At 38.5% G+C, this 25990-nt stretch overlaps 1 protein-coding gene across 1 annotated transcript in view; it reads left to right on the top strand.

Moving 5' to 3' along the window:
• Window positions 1-25990, top strand: part of PTPRK (protein tyrosine phosphatase receptor type K) — a 528548-nt gene that overhangs the window by 494268 nt on the left and 8290 nt on the right. The window contains exons 28-34 of the mRNA XM_089686377.1: window positions 4323-4458; window positions 10405-10554; window positions 13578-13751; window positions 17829-17960; window positions 18042-18167; window positions 22646-22809; window positions 23574-23709. Coding sequence (XP_089542503.1) covers window positions 4323-4458; window positions 10405-10554; window positions 13578-13751; window positions 17829-17960; window positions 18042-18167; window positions 22646-22809; window positions 23574-23709 — 1018 coding nt within the window. The remainder of the gene's footprint in view (window positions 1-4322; window positions 4459-10404; window positions 10555-13577; window positions 13752-17828; window positions 17961-18041; window positions 18168-22645; window positions 22810-23573; window positions 23710-25990) is intronic.

Raw genomic sequence — 25990 nt, 5'->3', positions numbered from 1 at the left:
TTATGGACCCAAGCAGAAACGTTTCACAACTTTTTTTTTTCTTTTAACTTTGCAAAGCTTAAAGCAAGTATCTTTCCTTCTAAGGCGTTTACGTACATGTTCATTTATTTTTCTAGGGCATATGCCTTGCCTTTGTAGAGTACAAAATTAAATCTGAGTTTTCCAGCAATTCAGATGTTCTGCTGCTTAGATGTGAAGTGTTCATTGTTCCATGCCTACCTAAACACTGGTGTCATTTTAAGACAATGAGCCGAGTGCTTTGAATAACACACAGCAACACTGTTAGTTACATTTTCTGTAAGGTAGCGGATGGAGACAGCACCGCTAATAAATCAGACTATCTGTCGAATGTGCTTTTCCTCTTGTTTTATTCAGGTGGTAGTGAAGTGTAAACAAATAGCTGTGCTGGAAAGCCCTTGGTATTGATCTCCCATGATTAAATGCTAAGGCAGAGTGGAGAGTCATGGACCTCTTATCTTCAGCCTTTGCCAGACCTACTAATGAGAACTATGGGATAAAGGAGCTGAGAAACACTATTTACTATTCTTTTTATTTTTAAAAAAATCTGGATTTTTTAATTGTAAAAATGAGTATACTGACATTCCTTGACTACTACTGCAACATTAATTTTCATTCTTCTTTCTGTAAGTGATAAAATTGCAGTTGGATTTGATATTCTTTATGCCATTATTTGTTCTACTCTATATACTTAGAGGTGTTTTAAGTACTTTGTTATAAGTGCAATTTTAGCTGATAGTTTGATCTGTCAGACTTCAGCAAGACCTGGACTTTTTCGCAGTTGCCACAGTGTTCCCTGATTGTAGAGGGCATTACCTCTTCCTGCTCCACAATGGTTTGAAAGTACTCTAAGGGGAAAGCCTTCACTTGCAAGATGGTTCATAAGTGCAAAGTTGGCACTTCTGTGTGGGCTTTCCAGTTTACGATCCACTAACAGAGCTTGGGCGGCTTGCAGTAATTCCCTTTAAAGGCCTGATACTAAGAGACTAGACCCTTTTCCTGTGCTGGAGTCCGCACCTTCTTCTGAGCCCTAACGTCATCTGGAATACCCTCCTTCTCCTATGCTTTATCCAGGGAGGAATTCTCTACAGCTATGTCACAGCATATAGAGAAAGTTTTGACCATGATAGCTGACTCAAAATTCAGGAGTCGTAAGCGTGCTCCTGTACCATCTCATGCATCTCTGATTTTCCTGAAACTTCAGCTGCATATGCATAGTCCAGTGGGAGATGAAGAGAAAAGCACCCAAACCTTTATGGATTAGTTGCTGCAAGAGGGATCTTAGTCTACTGACCTAATTCCTAAGATCAATGATATAATTGCAGTACTTGTGGAGTCAGTACGGACATGCTTAAACCCACCTACACCTATATCCTCTAAACCCACCCTTCAGCCTTCTGTTGTGGTCATGTCTGTCAAGCTTAGTGTCTAGACAAAGATATGGCTAGGGATCCTGGATCTATTTTGTTGTCTCTGCTTTACTGAATTAACAGGCTAGCAGACGTTATGCGTATAGTCTCTGCATGTCTTCTTTTGGTTAACATTCAAAGGACCCCTTGGCGCAAGTTTTGGGCTACGGAATAGCTGTGCAAGAAGCCCTTACTGTGAATGCCTTATGATGGGGAGCACTTCTTTGCATATCCCTAGACTCTTTGATTAAGGAGATCACTAGAGGTAAAAGCACACTTTTGTCCTAGCAAAAGAAGGCCAAGCATCAGTGGAACTTTCAGAGTCTTAGAAGAGCTCCTTATGTTTTGCTCCGTCCTCCAAGTCACAGGTTCAACAACAAGCTAAAGCTACTCAAGTTTGTCTCCAGGTCCAAAGATCTTAGGATGCTCTGATGGCTCATTGAGATCAGTTCTATCTGATCTACACCTTTGCTCCTCTACAACTCTTCCCTCACATACTCTGAAGGATCATAATGAACAGCATTCAGCTGGTAATTTCCATCTTAGGAAATTCTGAGTATTGAATTCTTTGTTTAGACAGGACTGGATCTTCGCCTGGCCCAGAATTCAGTGAAGAGCCACATTTTGTCTCTGGATGTTTTTTTCAAAGACCACTAGTCTCTCGCTCTCTTGTTCAGGGTGTTGTCCAGGCAGCCAAGCAAGCTTTATTGAGGCCATTTGTTAGCATTGGTTACCTGTGGGCCTGTTAGCATTTTGTTTGTTGTGTTGCCCACTTTTTGGGCCTGTTAGCATTTTGTTTGTTATGTTACCCACCTCTCAACTAGATAGTTTTGACATGACCGTAAATCCATCTTGTTTCCCTTAATGAGCAATTAAGAAGACAGGATATCTTAATTGTAGAGTTCAGGACTGGTAGTCATCTTCATATGATTGAACACTGGCAAAAGCTGGGAATGCCGCTCTGTGCACGCTCACTTAACTGCACCTATTCCTTAAATGATGGATCTCCTCTCTTCTGGTTAAGTATCTACACCAATTCTTTAATATGCTTCACTGATTTTACTAACACGTCTATCAAGATCCAGTTGCTTATTGCCTCAGAACTCACTAGCAGGTTCTGGAGTGGTTGCCCTTCATGTACATCTTGGAAACCATGCCCAACATCAACAGAGTCTGCCTGTATTGTTTGCTTCGGGCACTGGATCCTGCATGTGTTGCCCACTTTGACACATTGTGTAAGGAGAGTAGTTAGCTGTAAGCTTCTATACAGGCTCAAGGCCATGGCCCATTCCTATGGTACCCAGACCCTGATGACCCCTTCGGATGTATACCAACCATTGATGGGTAAAGTTTGGTCTGCTCTGGGAACCTGCAGCATTGATGAATTAAGGCAGGGTTTCCTTGCATTTGTGACAGTGTCCTGTTTTTACATTAGGGGTGTTATTTACCTTGGTGTGTAATTCACCCTCTGGAATATCTCTACTACATTGGCAGTAGGTAACATCTGTAAATAAAAAATGGTGCAGTTTGTGTTATTACATTGTTAAAATATAATAAAAATAAATGAACTTCAATCCATCCTGTGTCCTCGGTAAGTGTGCAAAAGCCACAGATTATTACTCTTAATCTTATAATTAAGTGTATCTAAACAATGCTGTTTCCTCAAATAAACATCAATTCTGCAAATATCATGGAGTAATAATTTGTGGCTTTTGCACAATTGGAAGGTTTTGCACAGTTATTGAGGACACAGGATGGATTGCTTGTCATTTATATTTATTTTTATTATGTTTTAAGAATATGCTGTAATAAGTTTTATTTGGTTTTACACATAGTTCTACACCATAGTTTAAGGTGTAGCGCGTCACCTTGTCTTACTTACATTGCAATTGTGTGCCAGTCTGGTCCACAAAATTGTGTTAAGCTGATAACCATATAGTTGATTTTTTCCATAAGTGCAGAAATAAAAAGAATATTATATTATTCGGTAACAATAACCTTTTTGAGCTTGATGGATTTTTCCCATGCCACATTGCTGCTTAAGTGATGACATTCTTGTAAATGTTTTTTGGCTGAAGCAATTTCACCCACCATTTCCACAAAGTATATAAAAAACACGCCTGCTTCTTGCTATTTGCTTTTCCAGAGATGCAAACACTTGCCAGCACCTGGGTTGTTGCTGTTCCTTTTCTGGACATGCAAGTGGAGACCAAGTGCAGAATAGCTGAGGAAAATGGCTTATTGAGCTGCTGGTAAAAATTTTAAAAGATATTTTCCCTATGCATTTAAGTTGCCTGTTCTTTGCTTGAGTATTGGCTAAATCCTGACAAGATATTCAGGCCTTCAAAACTCTTTTGCTGAGTTAAATTCCACAGAAGAAGAATTTTATGGAAAAATGGTCAGTCCCAGAAGTGGATCCTGCCATTTTTTGTGCAATAACAGAAATTGGAATTGCATCAACATATTGTAATACTGTGAAAGTCATTCTATTATATTCTGTTTTATTCTATTCTCAACCAACCTCTCACTGTTTCTGATAAGGATTTTTTTTCCTTTAAGGATTCAGTGACAGGAGCTTTGAAACCCTTTAATATCACTTTAAGTAATGCCTCTTCTAACACAGGGAAATAAATCTAGTTTCAAGCTCCTCATTAAAAAAGTGTCTATCAACTGCATTTTAAAAACTTGGGAACAAAAATGCTGCATATGTGACCTTTACACTGTAGCAAGCATAAAAAGAATCACACTAAAAATGTTTTATTTTCCATTGAAATTGAATAATATAAATGAAGAGCTTTTAGTCAACTGAAGGTTATGAATTAGCCCAGCTATAAAGGTATTTTTTAGTTTGTACATTATAACATTTAGCATGTTTTTCCCCTCTACACCATGCAGCGCTGGCGCTGGTCGCACTGGTTGCTACATAGTTATTGACATCATGCTGGACATGGCAGAACGGGAAGGTGTGGTAGACATCTACAACTGTGTGAAAGCTTTACGCTCCCGGCGGATTAATATGGTCCAGACAGAGGTAAGTAATACATATAACTGTTCTTCTCTTCACTGTGGAACTTTTCCTACCACCCGGTTTTCCTTTTTAATGTTACATTTAGCTCCAATGTGCCTTCTTCTCTACCCCTTTGTCACAATGTGCCTCTAACCCAGCACACAAACTGTGGCTTGAGTGCACACCCAGAACAAAAGCAGTGCTCAAACACTGCACACAACAGTCATGGCACAAAAGAATGTCATCAGAAAACACACAGATTAATCAATCAGAGCATATATGAGCAAATCTCACACAGTCCGTGACATACAGGGCATGCACTATCTGAACACACATAGCAAGCAGGACATTTTACTGTTGGAGAACAAACAAAGTCTGCAGTGGTGTAAAGCTGATTTTATTTGTAGTAACACTTAGTAATGCTGTGGTCAGCACAGTTAGCAAAGTTTGGCTAAATTTCTATTTTTGCCCTTACTGAAGCACTGATGATGATCTCTTTTGCAGTGTAATTTAATATCTACAGTATTAGGTGAACCTTCTGACAGCCTATGACACAGAGTTATGCTGTCATTTCCATTGTTTATAGAGACCTGCTGAAAACGCTGTTTACGCTGAAACTGTACTGAAAACACTGCCTCAACCACATTGGTATTGATGATTTCATTTATTGGAACACATCATTGTAAAGTATTCAAGAAAGAGGCATACTTTACTAGTAAAATAAATTTTCATTAGATAAACTATTGTACAGTAATTAATTTTTCTGTGCTTTTTTACTTCCGTAATCACTTTGGCATTAGAGCAACTTTTTTATTTTTGCACATACAGGTGAAACTCAAAAAATTAGAATATCGTGCAAAAGTTCATTTATTTCAGTAATGCAACTTAAAAGGTGAAACTAATATATGAGATAGACTCATTACATGCAAAGCAAGATAGTTCAAGCCGTGATTTGTCATAATTGTGATGATTATGGCTTATAGCTCATGAAAACCCCAAATCCACAATCTCAGAAAATGAGAATATTACATGCAATCAATAAAACAAGGATTGTACATAGAACAATATCAGACCTCTGAAAAGTAGAAGCATGCATATGTACTCAGTACTTGGTTTGGGCCCCTTTTGCAGCAATTACTGCCTCAATGCGGCGTGGCATGGAAGCTATCAGCCTGTGGCACTGCTGAGGTGTTATGGAAGACCAGGATGCTTCAATAGCGGCCTTCAGCTCTTCTGCATTGTTCGGTCTCATGTATCTCCTTTTTCTCTTGGCAATGCCCCATAGATTCTCTATGGGGTTCAGGTCAGGTGAGTTTGCCGGCCAATCAAGCACAGTAATCCCATGGTCATTGAACCAGGTTTTGGTGCTTTTGGCAGTGTGGGCAGGTGACAAGTCCTGCTGGAAAATTAAGTCCGCATCCCCATAAAGCTCGTCTGCGGAAGGAAGCGTGAAGTGCTCCAAAATCTCCTGGTAGACGGCTGCGTTGACCCTGGACTTAATGAAGCACAGTGGACCAACACCAGCAGATGACATGGCTCCCCAAATCAACACAGACTGTGGAAACTTCACACTGGACTTCAAGCATCTTGCAGCATGTGCTTCTCCATTCTTCCTCCATACTCTGGGTCCTTGGTGTCCAAATGAGATGCAAATGTTGCTCTCATCAGAAAAGAGGACTTTGGACCACTGAGCAACAGACCAGGTCTGTTTTTCTTTAGCCCAGGTAAGATGCTTCTGACGTTGTTTGTTGTTCAGGAGCGGCTTGACAAGAGGAATACGACATCTGAGGCCCATGTCCAGGATCCGTCTGTGTGTGGTGGCTCTTGATGCACTGACTCCAGCCTCAGTCCACTCCTTGTGAAAGTCCCCAACACTTTTGAATGGCCTTTTCCTGACAATCCTCTCCAGGCTGCGGTCACCCTGCTGTTTGTGCACCTTTTTCTTCCACACTTTTCCCTTCCACATAACTTTCTATTAATGTGCTTTGATACAGCACTTTGGGAACATCCAACTTCTTTTGCAATTACCTTTTGAGGCTTTCCCTCCTTATGGAAGGTGTCAATGATGGTTTTCTGCACAACTGTCAGGTCAGCAGTCTTTCCCGTGATTGTGATTCCTACTGACCCAGACTGAGAGACCATTTAAAGGCTCAGGAACCCTTTGCAGGTGTTATCGATTAATTAGCTGATTAGAGTGGGACACTTTGAGCCAAGAATATTGCACCTTTTCACAATATTCTATTTTTCTGAGATTGTAGATTTGGGGTTTTCATGAGCTGTAAGCCATAATCATCACAATTATGACAAATCACGGCTTGAACTATCTTGCTTTTGCATGTAATGAGTCTATCTCATATATTTCACTTTAAGTTGCATTACTGAAATAAATGAACTTTTGCACCATATTCTAATTTTTTTAGTTTCACCTGTAAGTAAAAATCTGCATTTTTAGCTATAAAATTACCGAAAACCCCCAAAACATTCTATATTTTTTGAAAGCAGGGGACCTGTAGATTTAAAAGATAGTTGTTGCAATGTTTTATATCCCACAATATTTGCCCAACTGTTTATTAAATGCATATTTTCAGGAAAAAAATATAATAAAATGATTTTTAGTGCAAACACACACAGTATAATACCCATGCTTTTGTAAAATGTGAAATATGAGATTGTGTCAAGTAATTAGATACTAAACATGTCAAGTCTTAAAATTGCTTGCGCTCATGAAAAACTGTGGTACCTAAAACAATCCATTGGTGACACTTTAAAAGCCCATACAGCTCATCAGTTTGCAGTTACCTGCATTCTCTGTAGTGCTGGAATTATTACTCTCACTCTGACATTCAAGGTGATACCTCACATTTGTGGTATGATCACGGATTACATACACAAACACACCCTGGGCGCACATTTGCTTTTGCAGTTGTGTGCATGGTAGCGGAGGTTATGTTTAATTTTTTTTTTTTTGTTTTACTTAATACATTTTATGATCATTTTTGTTTGTTTTTTTTAATTAAACTTTATTGCTATCAAAAGGGGTTTCCGAACCTCATGTGATAGAAATGGGCAATTGACAGGTACTCTTTATGGATGTATTGGGGGTCTAATAGATCTCTCCTGCCCTCCACAGCATATAACCGAGCAGAGATCTGCTCTGTTACATGCTTCTCTAGCTGATAAAGCAAAGAGAATGATGTCTGTCAAAGTGACAAAATTAATGTTGCTTCCAGTTCCATTCCAGGCAGAGGAGTTTGAAGACAAGATGTTCTTTTGTCTCCTCCCAACCTCCATGTTAAAGCCCATATAAGGTGGCGGGGGGTGCAGCAAGGGGGGACCACACTGCGAAAGGGCCTGGTGGCTATACAGGTGCCGGATTACTATACATCTGGGAATCAGCTGAAGAAATTAAACTGAGCAGAAGCTGATGGGTGTTATTGCAGCCTGTTAAGATAAATACATTGCAAATGACCTAGAAGTTCATTATCAAGATCATTTTGAGATTTAGGAAATAAAAAAGTAAATGTGTTCAGCTTTTATGGAAAAAAAAAGTCAAGACACAAACTTGATCACCAAACATTTTTTTACCAAGTAAATACTGCTAAACTACATGTGTAGATAGCCAAAAACCACATGCCTTTTGGTGCATTTAGATTGTAATTTAGTTATAAAGGATCTCAGTGGTGTTTCACAATTCCTGCCTTTGACTGCCAAATGCTTCAAGCTACGGTTTAATTTCTATTAGCTTTGTTGTGCAGAAAAGAAGTTTGATGTGAACAAATGTCCATGTACATAAGCGTTAAGAATTATAGGATTTTTTTAAGCTTTGCAATTCGGGTGGAGTTTGTGTCCTGAGAAGCTAAAAATCTGCACTGGTGTTGAGGAACACCTAGAAAAATGTGGACAATTTTGTTTAGGAACAATGGTTCACTCCTTAGGACTTGTGTAGCTCTTGAGAGCTAATCTGAGCACTAATTTGCCAACAAATATCAAGATCTGTATACTATGTGTGCACAGTTATTAGGCAAGGGAGTATTTTGACCAAATCGTCATTTTTATGCTTATTGTCCAACTCCCAAGCTGTATAAACCTGAATGCTTATTGGTTTTAAGCATATCAGATGATGGGTATTTGTGTAATGAGGGAGAGTGCAGCCTAAGAAGATCAACACCCTATATCAAGGTGTGCATAATTATTAGACAACTTCTTTTCCTCAGTCAAAATGGGCCAGAAAAGAGATTTAACTGACTCTGAAAAGTCAAATATTGTAAAAAGTCTTTCAGGGGAATGCAGCACTTTTGAACCTGCTAAGATATTGGGCATGATCACAGAACCATCAAACGTGTTGTTGTAAATAGTCAACAGGGTTGCAAGAAACTTGTTGAAAAAAAAAAGATGCAAATTAACTGCCAAAGATTTGAGAAGACTCAAACATGAAGCTACCAGGAACCCATTATCCTCCAGTGCTGTCATTCCAGAACTGCAACCTACCTGGAGTGCCGAGAAGTACAAGGTGTTCAGAGAAATGGCCAAAGTAAGGAAGACTGAAACCAGACTACCACTGAACAAGACACATAAGTTGAAACATCAGGACTTAGCCAAGAAATATCTGAAGACGGATTTTTCAAAGGTTTAATGGACTGTTGAGATGAGTGACTCTTGACAGACAACATGGATGGGCCCGTGACTGGATCAGTAAGGGAAACAGAGCTTGACTTAACTCGGATGCCAGCAAAGTGGAGGTGGGGTACTGGTATGGGTTGGTATTAAGGATGAGCTAGTTGGACCTTTTCGGGTTGAAGGTGGACTCAAAATCAACTCTCAAAACTACTGCCAGTTTTTAGAAGACACTTTCTTCAAGCAGTGGTACAGGAAAAAGTCTTTCAAAAACACTCTGATATTTATGCAGGAGAATGCTCCATCACATGCATAGAAGTACTCCACTTCGTGGCTAGCCAGTAAAGGCCTTTAAGATGAAAGAATAATGACATGGCCCCCTTCCTCACCTGACCTAAACTCTTTTGGGAACTTGTGGGCCCTCCTTAAATAGGAGATTTATGGTGATGGAAAACAGTACACCTCTCTGAACAGTGTCTGACAGGCTGTGGCTGCTGCACACAAAACGTGATCGTCAGCAGATGAAGAAACAGACTCCATGAATGGAGACTTATGACTGTTATTGAAAAGAAGGGTGGCTATATTGGTTACTGATTTTTTTTTTTCTTTTTTTTTTCTTTTTTTTTTCTTTTATCATATGTCAGAAATTTGAATTTGTAAATTTTGAGTTATTACTCTCACAGCTGAAAATAAACAAGTGAGATGGGAACATTTTTGTTTTCCATTTAGTTACATAATAATTGTGCACACTGATAGTTGCCCAATGATTGTGCGCATACAGATATTCTCCTAAGAAATCCAAAACCTCAGTTTTACTTAATGCAACAAAAATCAGCAGCTACAAATACTGTGGGGTGAACGTCTGGCTCAGTTCGTTGGGGCAAACAAAGTGGAAGTGTGGGCGGGTACCTATCAAAACCCGGTACCTGCTCCCCCCAAAAGGTGCCAAATGTGGCAGCGGAGAAGGTAGAAAAGTGGAGCTTCAACTCTTCGGTGGAACTCCACTTTAAATATTCAGGTTTGAGGTTTATTAACATTTTGGATTGACCAAGTGCACTGTAGTTGTTCAATAATAAAATGAATCCTCAAAAGTACAACTTGCTCAATAATTGTGCACACAGTCTACAGTTAATTTATTTAGCAGTCCTTTTACTTTTGCACAAATCAATAATAGTCAACAATTTCATTAGAGGATACGTCCTATATGGTTTTAAACAACATGCAGAAAAGGTCACTGGTGTGATTTTGTTTTTATATTTTCATATGTAAATTATATTCAATCAGCAAGTATAGAAATATTGGTTTTAATCTTAATACTTCTGATATCTGCCTTTGTAACCTACTTATCTTCTGCAGGAGCAGTATATCTTCATTCATGATGCCATATTGGAGGCATGCTTATGTGGAGAGACTGCCATACCCGTCTGTGAGTTTAAAGCAGCATACTTTGACATGATAAGAATAGACTCACAGACCAATTCATCACATCTCAAAGATGAATTCCAGGTATTATCAGTATGTATTAGAGGCTTATCTATCTTTTGTCATATATGTAAGTTGCATGCAATTGGTTAATGCTCTAAATTTGTAATTCATGCATCTGTCCTTGTATCTGGATACAAAAGAAAATGTTTTTCATTATTTTAGGCTCAGCCATATTAAACATCCTCATTATATGGCATTACGTTTTGTGATCTCAGATTGCATTTTTATTAAACATTTCATCTAAACTACAGAACAATAAAAATGTTTGTGACAGGAAAAAAACCAACATTAGTATTACAATTGCATATTTTTCTTTATGTTCACTTTTGCATGTTTGCATGAAACTGTATGAAGTTTTCATTATGTAAACATTATACCAAAAACTTCCATTACTGGCACAGAGCATGCTCTTTGTGCTTCTAAGTACTTATAGCATGCAGCATTGATTTCTAAAGGTTACTTACTGTTGAGAGTAATAGATCACATCATCACATTGCATACATCATCTTACAATATACAATACCCCATAAAATTGTGAGTTTTTAGCTTCAGCCTACAAAACACTTACCAGTAAGTATGAATGCAGCCTAAATGTATGGAGTCACTTAGGTTTCTGAGGTTGTAGGATTATGATATTTACATTTGGACATGGTAAGTCCATTTTAAAATTGCAAAATACAGTTGTATTTGTTTGTGCATTCTTTGGTAAAATACTGGAAAAAGTTCATTTTTAACATTTATATATATATATTCACAAAACCTTTTTTATATGATTGTCTTTAGCATGTATTGATGTGCATTCCAAATAGGCCTTTAGATTGAATGGTTTGTCAGTTTGGTAATTAATGGAAATGGTAATTAATGGAAAAACTAGATGTCTAAAAAGTACACTAAGTACTAGAATAGTTGGCATTTACGGTTTTTCTGAATGTGTTCTTCCTCATAGGAGTTAGTTCATTATATTCACATGGATGATGATCAATCACTTTGTGTACATTGGTTATTTAAAGTAAAACTTTCTTAAAAGAAATATGAGGGATGCTATTATTGACCATCACCTGAAAATGCTAGCTGCCTGGATGTTGTGCTGACCCTCTGGCTTTAGTGATTTCTGGCCTAGAATTAGGCCACAGCTCTGGGAAGTCAAAGTCAAAACTCCTTATCTCCTTACTTATTCTGGATTAGAGATTTAAGCCACTTCAATAAAAGGATAAATCAGGCATCTAGTGTTGCAGAATGAAAAGTCAGCAATGGCAGATTCCTTGTTTATCTAGGAAAAGTGTCACATAATGGAACACAGTCTCTACAATGTTATTATTATTGGAGAAATGTGTGGAATTTGTCCATATCCTCAGATTTCCTGTTAAATGCTACTTAATGAGGAACTTTACACCCACGCTAATATCCTCCCCTATACCTTTTCACTGGATAGTCTACAAGACACATGTGATCTTCTGTGTACCTGGTCCCACACTGCCATTTTCATTTGTGATGTCATTTGGAGGTAATCTCTCACTTCCAGGTTCTTGAAGCAGGCCCCTTGATGACATAGCACATCATTAGGGTACTGGCTGGTAGTATTAAGAGACAGCTAGCCCCCTTAAAGGCATGCCACAGTATATCCCACAGCCTCATTAGATGGGTGATGTAAGCAACCCAGGAGCCTGCAACCTAGGAAGTAGTGGTAGTTGATCATAAAAATTAAAAAAGAAATTGAAAATACAGTTTGTAATATTTAGAGAGGAGGGAGGTAGGCATGAGATGATGGTGGTTGGTGAGGATGAAGGTTAGCTTAAATTTGGTGGGACATTTTAGTATTACATGTGTAATTATTTGAATATTGGTAAGATTATATATCTAGTTTTTCACATTTGAAGCTTTCAATGTGCATGATATATTCATGTTGTAATCTTTGAAGCTTTTCATTGAAAAAGTAAGCTGAACTCCCTTTCACATCTGTGTGACTTCAGCAGGGTTCATCACCATTATTTGTGGATGGGACATCCCATTGAAGGCAAGGGGAGCTTGACAGCACCTGCAGCTATTTACAACTATTCTCATGTAAATTCTCAGGTAAATGCTTGTGCACCAATTACCCTAGGATAATCAGCCCTGGACACAGACTGTCAGCATCCAGGACTGATCATTTGCAGGTAATCACTGCATGAGCATTTACATGTAAGCATCTGTAAATAGCTGTGAGTGCTGTCGGCTCCCATTGCTTTGAGTGGGGCTTCCCTCTCCCACTTGATTCCAGGGAACCCCACTGGTTCTCCTTTGGGTAATCACAAACAGCCACATTCACAAATGTGGATAGGACCTTACATGCACTTTTCATTACATTTCCCTTTTTTTTTTTTTTTTTTTTTTTTTTTTTTGCCATAACAGAATCCCTCCCCTAAACAGACAAGATATTGCTAGTCATTGGCCAAAACAAACATGCATAACGCTTTAAAAAAAAAACACATGTGAAAGGACAACAAAAATACATGAACATGCATTAAAATTAAACCAAAATGTCAGAAAAATGCATTAAAAATGCAGATGAGCAAGCATGAACCTAGGCTTAGTCCTGTAGGGGTAAGGATGGAAGAAGTTACAAATGTGTATGCAAGCTCTCTGCTCATTATTAACGACCAGTATCTCTATGTAGCTAAACAGCATCATTGTGTTATATACAGCATCACCATTGCATCATATGCATTAAAGTTATTGTTTAGGGACTACTTCTTGTTTTGCTCACAGCCTAGAAGCAGTTCTTGCACCCCTGACTATAAAAAAAAAAATAATAGTATTTGTATCCAGAGTAATCAAAAGTTTCACAGTTACTGAATTCATCACAATCCAAATATGTTTTTTTATTGTTGTACTCCTTAAAGAATAGACTTCTTTCCTTTTGTAAGAATATATGTTGCATGTGCACATTTTCAGTGGCAATCTTTGAAAAAGGTTCAGATATAGTATTAGATGTAGCATGAAGCAGAAACCCTGTCTTAATGATCACTGGGGCGGTACTGTGCCTCTAATGAATTTCTCTCCTACAGACTCTGAATTCTGTAACCCCACGACTACAAGCTGAGGACTGCAGCATAGCCTGCTTGCCAAGGAACCATGACAAGAACCGCTTCATGGACCTGCTGCCTCCTGACAGATGTCTGCCTTTCTTAATTACCATAGATGGGGAGAGCAGCAATTACATCAATGCAGCACTGGTGGATGTAAGGAGACCCCCCTCTCTGTTTGATGTGTGTAGAGGACAGGAGTCGTAGCTGATCCAGCATGATTGATGAAGTAGTGCTACAAACTATGCCAAAACAAATAGGAAATTAATGGGCAGTAATTAAAGCCCTGTTGTCATTCACTAAAATTGGATTCTCATGAAATACTGGCAAGTTGTTTGTCATTTTCAGGGTTCACCTCTTGTGGGAATGATTGTTTCACATGGCCCATTTACTTCCACTCTAGCTGTTAACACAACGCCTGGAAGCATTCAAGGTTAAAGAGACACAGGCTGAGGATCTGTTTGCAGCTCTGAGGCCACCGTGCTCTGTGAGAAGTTACAAAAGTGTTCACGTCTTCCCAGATGTCATTTAGCTGTAATGCGTGCTGCTCGATTTCTTATGTTCGTTGTTACGAGAGTTCCCATTCACATCTGTTTCTCTAGCCAGATATCACTTAAAGGGAGCTTACTGCATATCTAAAGCTGTTCTGCTAAGCCTCGTTGTTTGATACAGCCAAGAATACTTGAAGAATGTGTAATTAGACCAAACAAATTGAGAAATATATTTATACTTTACATTTTTACACACATACAAGAACACGTGAAATGTATTTTTAAATGACTCTTACAGAGAGAGCTAAAATTGGCTGCATACATCCTTGTTTACACATCACAGAACCGCAATACCATGCATTCCATGTTATTTGCTAAATTCTAACTAAGCAATTTCTCAGGCTGAATAATTAATGGATAACATTAAATTGCAAATGGAGACTGTAATGAACTACATTAGGCAGAACATTTTATGTTGCATTTTGAACAGTCATTGCGATTTGTTTCATTTAGTGTAATTGGTTAAGTGTTATGCAGGAGAATGAAAGGCAATCAAATGCAATCATGCTTTGGTCTGTGTTTATGGTACTGGGTTTCAAATATCTTGGCTTAAATCTAAAATATCCATCTCATCTTATGGTTTGTGGTTCATCTATAACAGCTCAGTCTTATAACTTCTGTTTTGTTTGTAGTTGTGAGTAATACTAAAAAGGACTAGTTCCCTCTCTCGGCCCAGTTTCTATTCATCCTGTTAAGACAAGCATTTTACTTATCCCAGAAATATAGCTGCTGCCAAGGAACTTGATTGGCAAACATGTTGGAGCACCTCTCTAGCTTGTTATTGTAAGAAATGCACCATTCTATATTATTTAGAGCAAACCTGTACAGCGAATTATAAATGAAAAACAAAAAGTGTACTAGGTAGCTAACAGGCATAAACTGTTAGCACATATCCCTTTTCTCAACATTTGTTACTCCAATACCTTTCAGAGAACCGTTAAGTATATCTGCTCCTAACAATGGAGATTAGGCATGCTTGCAACACCATTCTATGTTGCAAAGCTTGGAGTCTGATTAGCCTTTTAGCCCCGGTTCACATATCTGCATTCCTGCGGGCCGTGTTTTGCACAGGCACGAGAGACCATTCATTTAAATTGACTCCCGTGCCCTGGGACACACAGGAAAGAAGTCCCTGCACTTCTTCTGAAAATGCAGCCTGCACAGGAACCTCGGTTCCCAGTATGGTTGCAATTTCCAGTGCGGGTGGTGTGCCATTAGAGTTAATGGCACCCGCATGAGGGTCCGCATTCTTCTTTGTGGGTGGTGCGGCTCCATAGCGGCACCACCCATCGTAACTTTTAGTGTTGCACTGATAAAAGTATCGATGCCGATACTAAGAATTTTCATGATAATCGATACTCATGCAAATGCTCCGATACCTGAAACAGATACCTTTAGGCTCCCGTTCTTTCAGCTGTCAGCGGGATTCCCCACTGACATGTAAATAGAAAAAGAGCCGGCAATTGCTGGTTGTTAAGGAGAGGGGCCACTGCATCCTTAAAGTGGTTGTAAAGGCTCAAGGTTTTTTACCTTCATGCATTCAATGCGTGAAGGTAAAAAAACCTGTGTGCAGCAGTGCCCCAGCCCCATCAATACTTACCTGAGCCCCATCGCGATCCTCGGCTATCCTCCTCATTGGCTGAGACAGCAGGCGGGAGCCGTTGGCTCCCACTGCTGTTGATCACTGCCAGGCAGCTCATGAGGGGAGAGAGAGGGGGGGAACCAAGCCGAAGCTGTGTGTGTGAATGGGCACACGGAGCAGCGGGTTGCTGCTTGCTATGGGGGCACCCTACAGAAAGGAGGAGCCAGGAGTGCCAGCAGGGGACCCAAGAAGAGGAGGATCTAGGCTGCTCTGTGCAAAACCACTGCATACAGTAGGTAAGTATAGACATGTTTGTTGTTTTACAAGAAAAAAAAAACCTTTAGCATAACTTTAACAACCAATGACTCATTTAAATGTCAGCAGGGTTCCCCTGCTGATAGCTGAAGTGTAAACAAGTCCCAAATTGGAACTGTCAAAAAAAATATCAGCCTGACAATGTTATCAACTTTGCTGAGGCACTAAAACAGAAAGATAAAAAGAAACATTGTATCTTTCTGTTTATGCATCTACAGATCAAAGTGATGAACTTCATCAGGTAAAGGCATCCTGTCATGTAAAAAAAAAAGTTTTAATTTCAAAGAAAAAAAAAAAAGTTCCTCTATTTAAGCCCTACTAACCCTAATTTACTTTAATCAGTCCCAATTTAACTCCTTATTCTCCATTTAATTAATTTTTTTTTATTCTATTTTATTTTTTACTCATTTCTATTTTATAAAATATTGGTAATTAAATTAAATTTGTTTTTTCTTTATTATAATTTTTACACATTTTTACATATATTTCACATTGAAAAAAAACGGAAAATTGAAAAAATAAATTTATTTAATTTCTAAATAACTTTTTAATGCTTTGTACCAGAATTATAATTTTAGTGTAATTTTATACAGGACAAATTACAGAATAAAATGTGCACTTTTTATATGCAGTAACACTATTTTTAATCTAATACTGCCCAAAAAAATGAAAAAGTGTCTTTTTTTTGTTTTTAGATTTGTTACTTTTAATTGTCCAAGGACTGCGAAACAAATGATTGTAGCAAGACAATATTCCCCCCCAAAAAAGCCTTGTTTGCCCTAAAAAAACAATATATGTATTACGTTGTTATATGTCAAATGTGAAAATTGGTCTGGTCCATAAGGGGTGAACAGGTGTGAGAGATGAAGTGGTTAAGGAGCGGGGCCGCTGTCCTTAGCAACCAATCACTCATTCATCTGTCAGTGGGGTTCCCCTGTTGACAGCTGAACTGCAGACAAAACAGTTGCTGGCAGATATCGGTAAAGGCAAGTACAAAAAAAAAAAGTTTGAGTACTCGTACTTACTGTAAAAAAGTGGTATTGGTGCATCCCTAATAACTTTTCTTCTGGAGCAACAAATGTTATGATGAGTGATGTGTTCTAACAGCTTGTGCTGTAACCTGGTACTGCTACTACCCGGGTTTTTTATTCTTCCCATCTTGCTACACTTTAAAAATATAGACACAGAGTTTATTGCACTTGGATCCATATAAACGATTTCCGTGAGATACTGAACATTGCCCATAATCACTGCTCTTTTGTACAATTTCACTTAAAGAAGACCTATTATGAAATTACATTGCCCTGTCCTAACTATCATGCTTACCTAAATCCATAAACTGTAAATGAGCTACAGATGTACATACCTTTCCTGAAAAAAATGGATGGTCACACAATCAAATGCTGGAGTAATGGTCATTTTCCTGTGCAGAGGCAACATATCTTGTGTACTAGTTTAACAGGACTTTATCTTTTCTATTTATGAGTTTTACAGTAGTAAAATATGTTCTGCATTCTAGCCAATAACACTAGAGAGGTGTGAGAAGTCTAATGTGCTCTTAGGTTTGGGGTAATCTAAACCCGCTTTTGCTGGTGCAACCTACCACCAACAGCTATTACCAACTATTGGTGGTAGGTTACCTTGGACTGTTTGGTAATGTTTGCAGTTGAAAGTGGTAAATTGCAGCAAAATTGCCTAGTACACAGCCAACATTAGAGATACAACAATAAGACAAAAAAGTGAGAAGTACCTAAAAGAAATAACCTTGTTTGTCATCTTTTGCAGAGTTACAGACAACCAGCTGCCTTCATCGTTACCCAGCATCCTCTTCCAAACACTGTGAAAGATTTCTGGAGATTAGTATATGACTATGGATGTTCTTCATTAGTGATGCTTAGTGAAGTGGATTTGACACAGGTCATTTTGGTTGAAAATAAAATATGTAACCAATTGCTCTTAAAAGACATGCTTTTCACACAAAGTTTGATTTTGGCACAGGGATGTCCACAGTATTGGCCTGAAGAAGGCATGTTGCGGTATGGTCCAATCCAGGTGGAGTGCATGTCCTGTTCAATGGACTGTGATGTAATCAGCAGAATCTTTAGGATATGTAATCTGACACGGGTACATACAAACTTTTTATTTTTTTTTTTATGGAGTTATAACTGTATAAAGTGTGCCACAAAACCTTCCCTTTAAGTGACAGTCTTTAGCCACCTAGGTATGGGGCAATGCAGATCACATTTTGGTTTATTTTAAAGGATCATGGTAGATCTGAAATAAGAGCACGTCTACTGTGTTTTTCTTTGCCAGGCTATTATTGATATCTTTAGGTAGTAGGCCACTGACCCAGGACAATAATGTGTTTCTAGTCTTCTATCTTATTATGTGTTTGTATGGTGTCAGTGGCTCACTCTAAAGGTAAGCCGAGGGAATCTTTGTCAAATTGTATATGTTTGGTCAGCTTACATGAAGATGTACAGTATATAGAAAAGAACTCAAGCAGTCCTCAATTCTGTAGCTAGTTTGATAAAAAATTTAGACCTAAAGGTTAAAGAAAATCTTGCATTAAAAGATAAGTTAAAAAGAAAAAAAATTATAAATGCACATCTTTTTGCACATAACATTTTTTTAAAAATGTGCATTGTTAATTTTTTCACTTCAAGCTTGCAAAGCATTGCACCCACCATCAGCAGATCGTGGGTGCAATGCAGGGCTCTTGCAGACTGTCAGTGTAAGCTGTCTGATTGTATCTTGTACGGGCAGGCAGTTACACACTGACAGGGAGCATCAATGAACTACCTAGAGTGCTCAACAGCACCCTGATAGTTAATTGAGAGCCACAAGCCAAGGGCTGCAAAGGCTGTTGGTACACGTAGTTCTCCCATTCACAGAACTCTGTGAATGAATGATGAAGCAGGACATGAGTTTTTACATGGAAGAATCTCAAATAGGGGTTCATCTTAGACATCAAAAAGGAAATAATTTATTGTGTATAATAAATATGTATATATATGTATAATCATGTATTGCCCCCCTCTCTATTGTACAGCGCTGAGCAAACCCATTGGCGCTATATAAACTCGATGTAATAATAATAATATTTTTATGAAAATTTTGGGGCTCTGATATGTATTTGGACATTTATGCAGAAGTATCATGCTGGTCAAAGTGCCCTTGTAATGAGTGGTTCTGTTTAAAACTATGAAGATACTAACAACTGGGCAATGCATAGCAATGAACATATTAAAAGCTGGGTTCAGAAAGGGCATTTGTCTGCCATCTTTGTTCTTACTGGGGAAATTTCCTTTCACTTACTATTAGGACAGAACGTGATGGGTACTCTCTGAAATGGCTACACAGACAAAAACACACTTATAGTACAGGGGAGAGGGGGGGGGGGGGTTAGACCTACACATACAATATTTGTTACTTTTTGTTCATTCTTGTCATGGAGACAGCTGCTGTTCTTGATTTTCTTGTAGTAATTAGCAACCCCATTGGGGTTATAGACAGAGATCGGAACCTGACAGAAGTTATAATTCTTCCCAAAAATAGAAAAAAGCAAATCAATTGGCTTTTATAGCAAGGTTACTTGTATATTATGGCATACCTTCTTAAATATAAAGTGACAGGTGAGAGATCCATTTATGCAAAAAAAAATCATCATCCTTTAGGAATTCATAAACAGTTGGTTTGTGTGTGTTGATAGGCCCAAAGAACATCTGATTTACTTGTTCTTTAAGGGAATGGATCTTCTCGGACCTGCATTTGACAGTGTTATTCCAGATGCCACTAGTGGTCAGAGTGCATGACTGCCTTACTGTGGGTGGATAGGAGAAAACCCCATCCTTCATCTATTACTACAGTAGTACATTTTAGGTGATTAGAGTATACCTCCCAATTAAGCCACAGTTCCCAAAGCCAGAAGTCCTCAATCTCATTTGCTCAGTCCTCTGCAAGTTGGGACATCTTTGTTCACCCTAATGAGTCCTGCTAGTCTAGCTCCTTACAGTTTGGATGTTTAGACTTCCTTTGGTAGATTCTGCTTTAGACCAATTAGCAAGGTACCTTTTTTAGCTGCCCCTTCTCACTCTTTTTGTATTACTTCACCCCATTGCACCAGGTTTGTTTGGCTTTCTTGCACCCTGGGATCTCTGATTCGTACTGTGATAGCACCTTATCTATGGGAATGGTATCCCACTGACTCTCACATTCACCTCTGCATGGTAGTCTTTTTCCTTTATAAATGGCTACACCCCTTGTAGTAGTTGACTTTCCTCAACAACACTGACCCTTATATCCACCCTAGTACCTTTTCCCAGCATCTCAATTGTGAAGCACTCATGAGACCTTCCCTGATGAAAGTTAGTTTCCATTGTGAATAGCATATTTTTCCCATTCACCTCTTTGGGGGTTTGTGTGTAGAATGTTTCTTCCCCATTCACTTCTTTCAGGGTTTGTGGTATTGTTGGGGAATTTCCACTTAACATTCCCTTTCTGTGCTGTCTTTCAATCTTTTATGGTCACTTCCTTTGAGTTAGCAAGTCTGGTATTTGGACAAGGTACAAAGCTGTTCCTTTTGCAATGAGAAATCCTGGAAACTTTTCACCAGACTCTCTTGCCTACTCCTTGAATACGGTTCTACGGAACAGAAATTTTAGAGTCGGTGGGGGATCCCTCTGTTGATCAGTCTTTTAATTTGAATTGCACTGGACCTCATCTGGTGGCTTCAAAAATCTTCCTCTCTGAAAAGATTTGAGAACATCCCTTTTAACTGACCAGCGGACCTACTTCCTACACTAGACAGTGTTGCGTGTGCCATTTGTGACCACACTATTTTCTTACCAGGATTTACTGGATCTCCTCATATGATTACCACTTTGAAGAGTGGGGGCTTCTGTAAATGTGTTCTTCTCCTTTCTCCCTTGAATAGAGTATCTGTAGCTGGAAGGTCCTGTCTATTCTTGGAGGGTCAGCAAACAAAACACTCTACAAGATAACACAAGTTATCCTGTTGCAGATATCCGTAAAGTGGGATAGTAGTATAAATCTAAAGGCTTTCATGGGTCCTAATTACCGGGGGAACCTTGTGATCAAGCTGCAGTCCCCTTATGTTACTTCTATCCTCTGTATTCCTCTGTTCTTTATTACACAAATATTCCTAGTGCTATTCCTAGGATTCCTGCACCTAGTTCCTCAGCAGAGAGTGGTGTAGACTGAATGATTCTTAGAATCACATATTTAATAACAGCTTGGCTAAGGTGCAATGTGTTTACCACATCACTGAAAAACCCATTTTGTTAGCTGGAAGGTCTCTTAAACATCATTCTGGTACAGATGTCCTTGTATGACAGTTTGTAGTACAATATTTCCTCACCCCACCTACCCTTTTATACAGATGTTGTTAATCACCCCGCACTCTGCTTGAGAAAAAAAGGGTCATCACGCTTAAAATTTTCTCAGCTTAATGTTTCTTCTTCCTTTTTCCATTTAGTTTTTATTCTATGAATGTGTATTTCTTCAGGGGTTTACTTGTCCATCAACATCCTGATCAATGGACCTACCTCACCCTGAAGTTAAGGTTATTTTAAGCTCAAGCCTCTGGCTATTGACTAGTGTGGCTTGTTTTTGGCATTGATTTTTTTCCAAGCTTGCTTTCCCTGAAGTCAAGGGTTTAGTAAGTTAGGCTTAGAGTCTTTCATCCAGTTATCCATTTTTTTTTCTATTGGACATGGTATGTCTTTTTTTTAACTTTTCTTTAATGATCTGATCTATCTTTGGTATTTGTCCCAGTAAACCTTTCTGTTTTGTTATCCACTGTAGCTATTTGGTCTAAATTTTCTCCCTTTCAACCCTGGAAAAATCAGGTACCTCCTGATTTTTCTGGTGGATAGTTGGTTGTCCTCCAGTTATATAGTTAGTTGTCTTTCAGTTAGCAGTTTCCTCTTAGTGATGATTCTCTGTCCTTGTCTGAAGCACCAGGTTGATCCTTGATGCCCTCCTTTTAGAGTCATGGTAACTTCCATATTTTGTTGGCCCCTCTTTAACCTTTGTTTAGTCATTTTTCCGTTCAGTTTTCTTTTGTAGTATGATCCCCACATATGCTGGATCTCGTGGTGGCTGTTGTCCACTGCTTTTGGATGTCCCAACTGTTTAGGAAATCCTAAGATTCCTGTTTCCCTCAATGGCCAAAAAAAAATAAGATTTTTCTACTGGCTGTATTTGCCTTAAAAAAAGTTTTTTCGTCTATTGAGGGGCCTTATGTACTGCTGGATCACAAAAGAGCCCCTGTATAACCTGATTCCAGTCATGACGGTTGAAAGCAGGTTATACGGGAGCTGTCCTAATGATTAACGTTCTTATTTACCTGTGTCCCAACCTTCTGAAGGTGGCAGTAGGACTCGGCTGTTTAAATATTGGTAAGATTCCTGTGCTCAGGAATAGAGTAAAAAAGAAAACGTATGAGTGCAAAAATTTCAGTTATATTATGGAAAATGTCATCTCAGCTTTAATATATTGATACATTAGATCAGATGACTACTTAGCTTTAATGTTGATGAATGTACAGTTTAAACACTAATTTCTTTGTCTTTAAACAGCCTCAAGAAGGATATCTCATGGTGCAACAGTTTCAGTACTTGGGATGGGCAGCTCACAGGGAAGTACCAAATTCCAAAAGATCTTTCCTGAAATTAATTCTGCAAGTTGAGAAATGGCAAGAGGAGTGTGATGAAGGAGAGGGACGCACTATTATTCACTGCCTGTGAGTTACCCATTGAGACATTGTGTACCATAGTGTCATGTTTCTCGTCCTTTCATGTACTTATTGCTCTGCCCGGCTTGGTTATGCTGGTGACAAATTATATGGTTTAGAGTTAGAAATGTGTGAATGAATGTATTCATTTATTTGTTAATTTTTGTTTGGCTCTACTTTTCCTGCTTTCACATTCATGTATAGGTAAATTGCCCATATCAGCAGAGTTTGGAATTCCATTTACTGTAAAAACATTGCTACCTTTTGAATACTTGCTAAAGAGACATTTACATTCCAATTCATCCAGTAAAGGGCATGTACAATTGTTCTGTGCAAATGGGGCAAAAATTGTTTAGATGATTTCCTAGCTCATTGACTGTGGTTTCTTATATTTCTCTGGAGGCTTTTGCATTGAAATCTCCCCAGTGGAGATTCTAGTTGCCCTCCTTACCTCATCGTAGAGTTGTATATCCTAATGCTGCAGGTCAAGAGCATTTTGTTTTTCATTTTTCTAATGTCAAAAGTATTCAGTATGCCACATGATGTGTAAAACTCCCTTTGTAACTGCTGCATCAGTTGAGCAATTTTGTAATTTGGGTATAAAGAATACTGCCCCCAGAGATTTAAAAAATGTAATGCACTAATAAGCTATTTGGCCCCTACCTAAACTGGAATTTCTGTTTAGGGTGGACTGATGCCAACAATAATTGTATATTCCCAGGAATTAATTTTTTATTTAAAGTCATTTTGTACATTTTAACTTCTATTATTAGGAATGGTGGAGGAAGAAGTGGAGTGTTCTGTGCCATTAGTATTGTGTGTGAAATGATCAAGAGGCAAAATGTGGTGGATGTTTTCCATGCAGTAAAAACCCTACGCAACAGCAAGCCAAATATGGTAGAGACTCCGGTAAGTGCGAGTGTAATCATGGTCTTCTAAACTACTGTGTTTAGATAAAAGCCACCTGTGATGATGTATTACTAGTATACAATACTGCATTCTATTGTGAATTTGGCATAGCATTCCATTCATTGAACTGATGCAACTTCTCTCTATTCTGTTATTTCATTGTGGCATTGTTTTGTACTTGCTGTTTAATGCTGTTTTAACTTCAGCTGGAGTAAAGTAGTGCTATCATTGCAAGACTTTTAAAGCAATAGTTAACTGCTTTATAAAAAAAGGAGAAAAAAAAGTCCCCCAGCAGGCTTATATAATAATGTGCTAGTATGCACCACATACATTATGACAGACTTGCCTAAGAAATGGATCCCTCCAGCGGTGCATTGTCACCGCTAACAGGAAATCCATCTTCACCTGGTCTTCCTTCTGGGTTTGCTTGCTCCAGCCATTTGAATATACGAACCACAATGATGTGACTGCTACTCGTGCACATGGAAGTCATGACCATTGCACAGCTTTCTCAATGGATGGTATGCAGTCCGAATTCGGTGTGACATCACAGGCTGCTAAACATGTAAATCTCTCCAACCATATTATAGGCTTACCTGTAGGTACAAAATAACAAGGAGTTTACTACCACGTTAGGTCATGTATATTTGTTAGTTTCTCTTCAATTTTGAGATTTCTAGTGTAAGTACATTTCACTGTTGAATCCAGTGGTAGTATATAAAATATGGCAAAATCCAACTCGAATAAAGCATTATTTTCTTGCAAACCATTAACCTGAACTTTAGGTTAAATAGTGTAGTCCGCAATATTTAAAATAAATATTTAAAAAAAATGTACAGTAAAAGAATAAAAAAAATAAATTCTTCAGAAATTTAGGGCAAAATGTATTCTGCTACATGTCTTTGCTATAAAAATTCCAATAAATGTATATTAATTGGTTTACGTGAAAGTTATAGCATCCACAAATGGCGGTGTGTATATATACTGGAATATTTTTTTTTTATACTAATGGCGGCGATCAGCGACATATAGCGGGACTGCAGTGGACATTCTGACACTGGGTGGGAACTAACTGCCTCTGACATTCCCAGTGACACTAAAACAGTGATCAGTGCTAATAAAAAGCACCGACACTGTACTAATGACACTGGGCAGGAAGGGGTTAACATCAGGGTTAACTGTGTGCTGTGTGTGTTTTGCTAGGGAGACATGCTGCTTTGCACCTCTCTGCTGTGCAGAGAGATACAAAGCAGCATGTCTATGCTGACAGGAGAGATCTGTGTTGTTTACAAACAGGTCTCTCCCCTGTCAGCTCTGCTGACGATCGTCGAGTCCTGACCGAGAATCGCCAGCCAAGACCCGGTAATTCACACGTTCAGCAGCCAATAGCGGCGTGGGTAGGGTGGCGCGCATGCACCTCCTACCCGGAACTGCAAATCACGTATATATATGTGACTTTGCGCATCCCTGCCGCCCTGTAGCAGTATATCTGCTCTGGGTGGTGGTGTGGGGGGGAGTGGTTAATAATTCATGGGTCAAGAATTCTAGGCATGGCGGTTGAAGTATCTGAAAGACCAAATTTATTTTTAGTCAGACATGGAGCCTTTTATCAAAGGGAAATCAAATGAATGGGCACATTCTGTTATCAAGGAAATTTTTGTAGCTAGAACAAAATAACTGATCTGTATTCTGGATATGCGGTTAAAGAAATATCTAGATCAAGTAGTTGAATTGTTTCTAAATAAATTCTTCATTTTATCTTTTATCTTGAAAAAAAAATGCACTCAAATTCCTTGTACATTACAGTACAACAATTCATCCATATTTAACACTGCTCATCAATTCATGGTAATGTACTGTTTGCACAGAATGTGGTGTCCCCTAGGATCTTCAGCATATATCACTTTTGCTGAGGAAATAAAGGAACCGAGGCAAATTATGGAAATGCTGCAAAGCAAACATTCCTCAAATGAGCTGTGCAGTTAATGAGAAATAATGTTTGTTTGGATAATTGCTTTCTAATTATTATTTTTTATAGAGGATGTTAATAGGGGTGTAGATATACTGTATTTAAAATGGAACATGTTTTGTTGCTAAAAATTCCAAATGGTAGTAGATCTAATTGCATTTTACTTGTGAACATTTTATTCTGTAGTTTTACCTTGATCGCTGCTATAAGAAGCCAGTTCATCAAGTAGTGGGTTTGTGCTTCAATGGGAAAAGGGAGGAGCTAGCCTTTTTTAATTTTGATAGTCTTAAAACCTACAAAAGTGATATCTGT

Source organism: Staurois parvus, unplaced genomic scaffold, assembly GCF_062004578.1.
Source record: "Staurois parvus isolate SC_StPar_1 unplaced genomic scaffold, SC_StPar_1.0 ptg000397l, whole genome shotgun sequence".
NCBI lineage: Eukaryota > Metazoa > Chordata > Amphibia > Anura > Ranidae > Staurois > Staurois parvus.
This window is presented reverse-complemented; position numbering and strand designations above follow the sequence as displayed.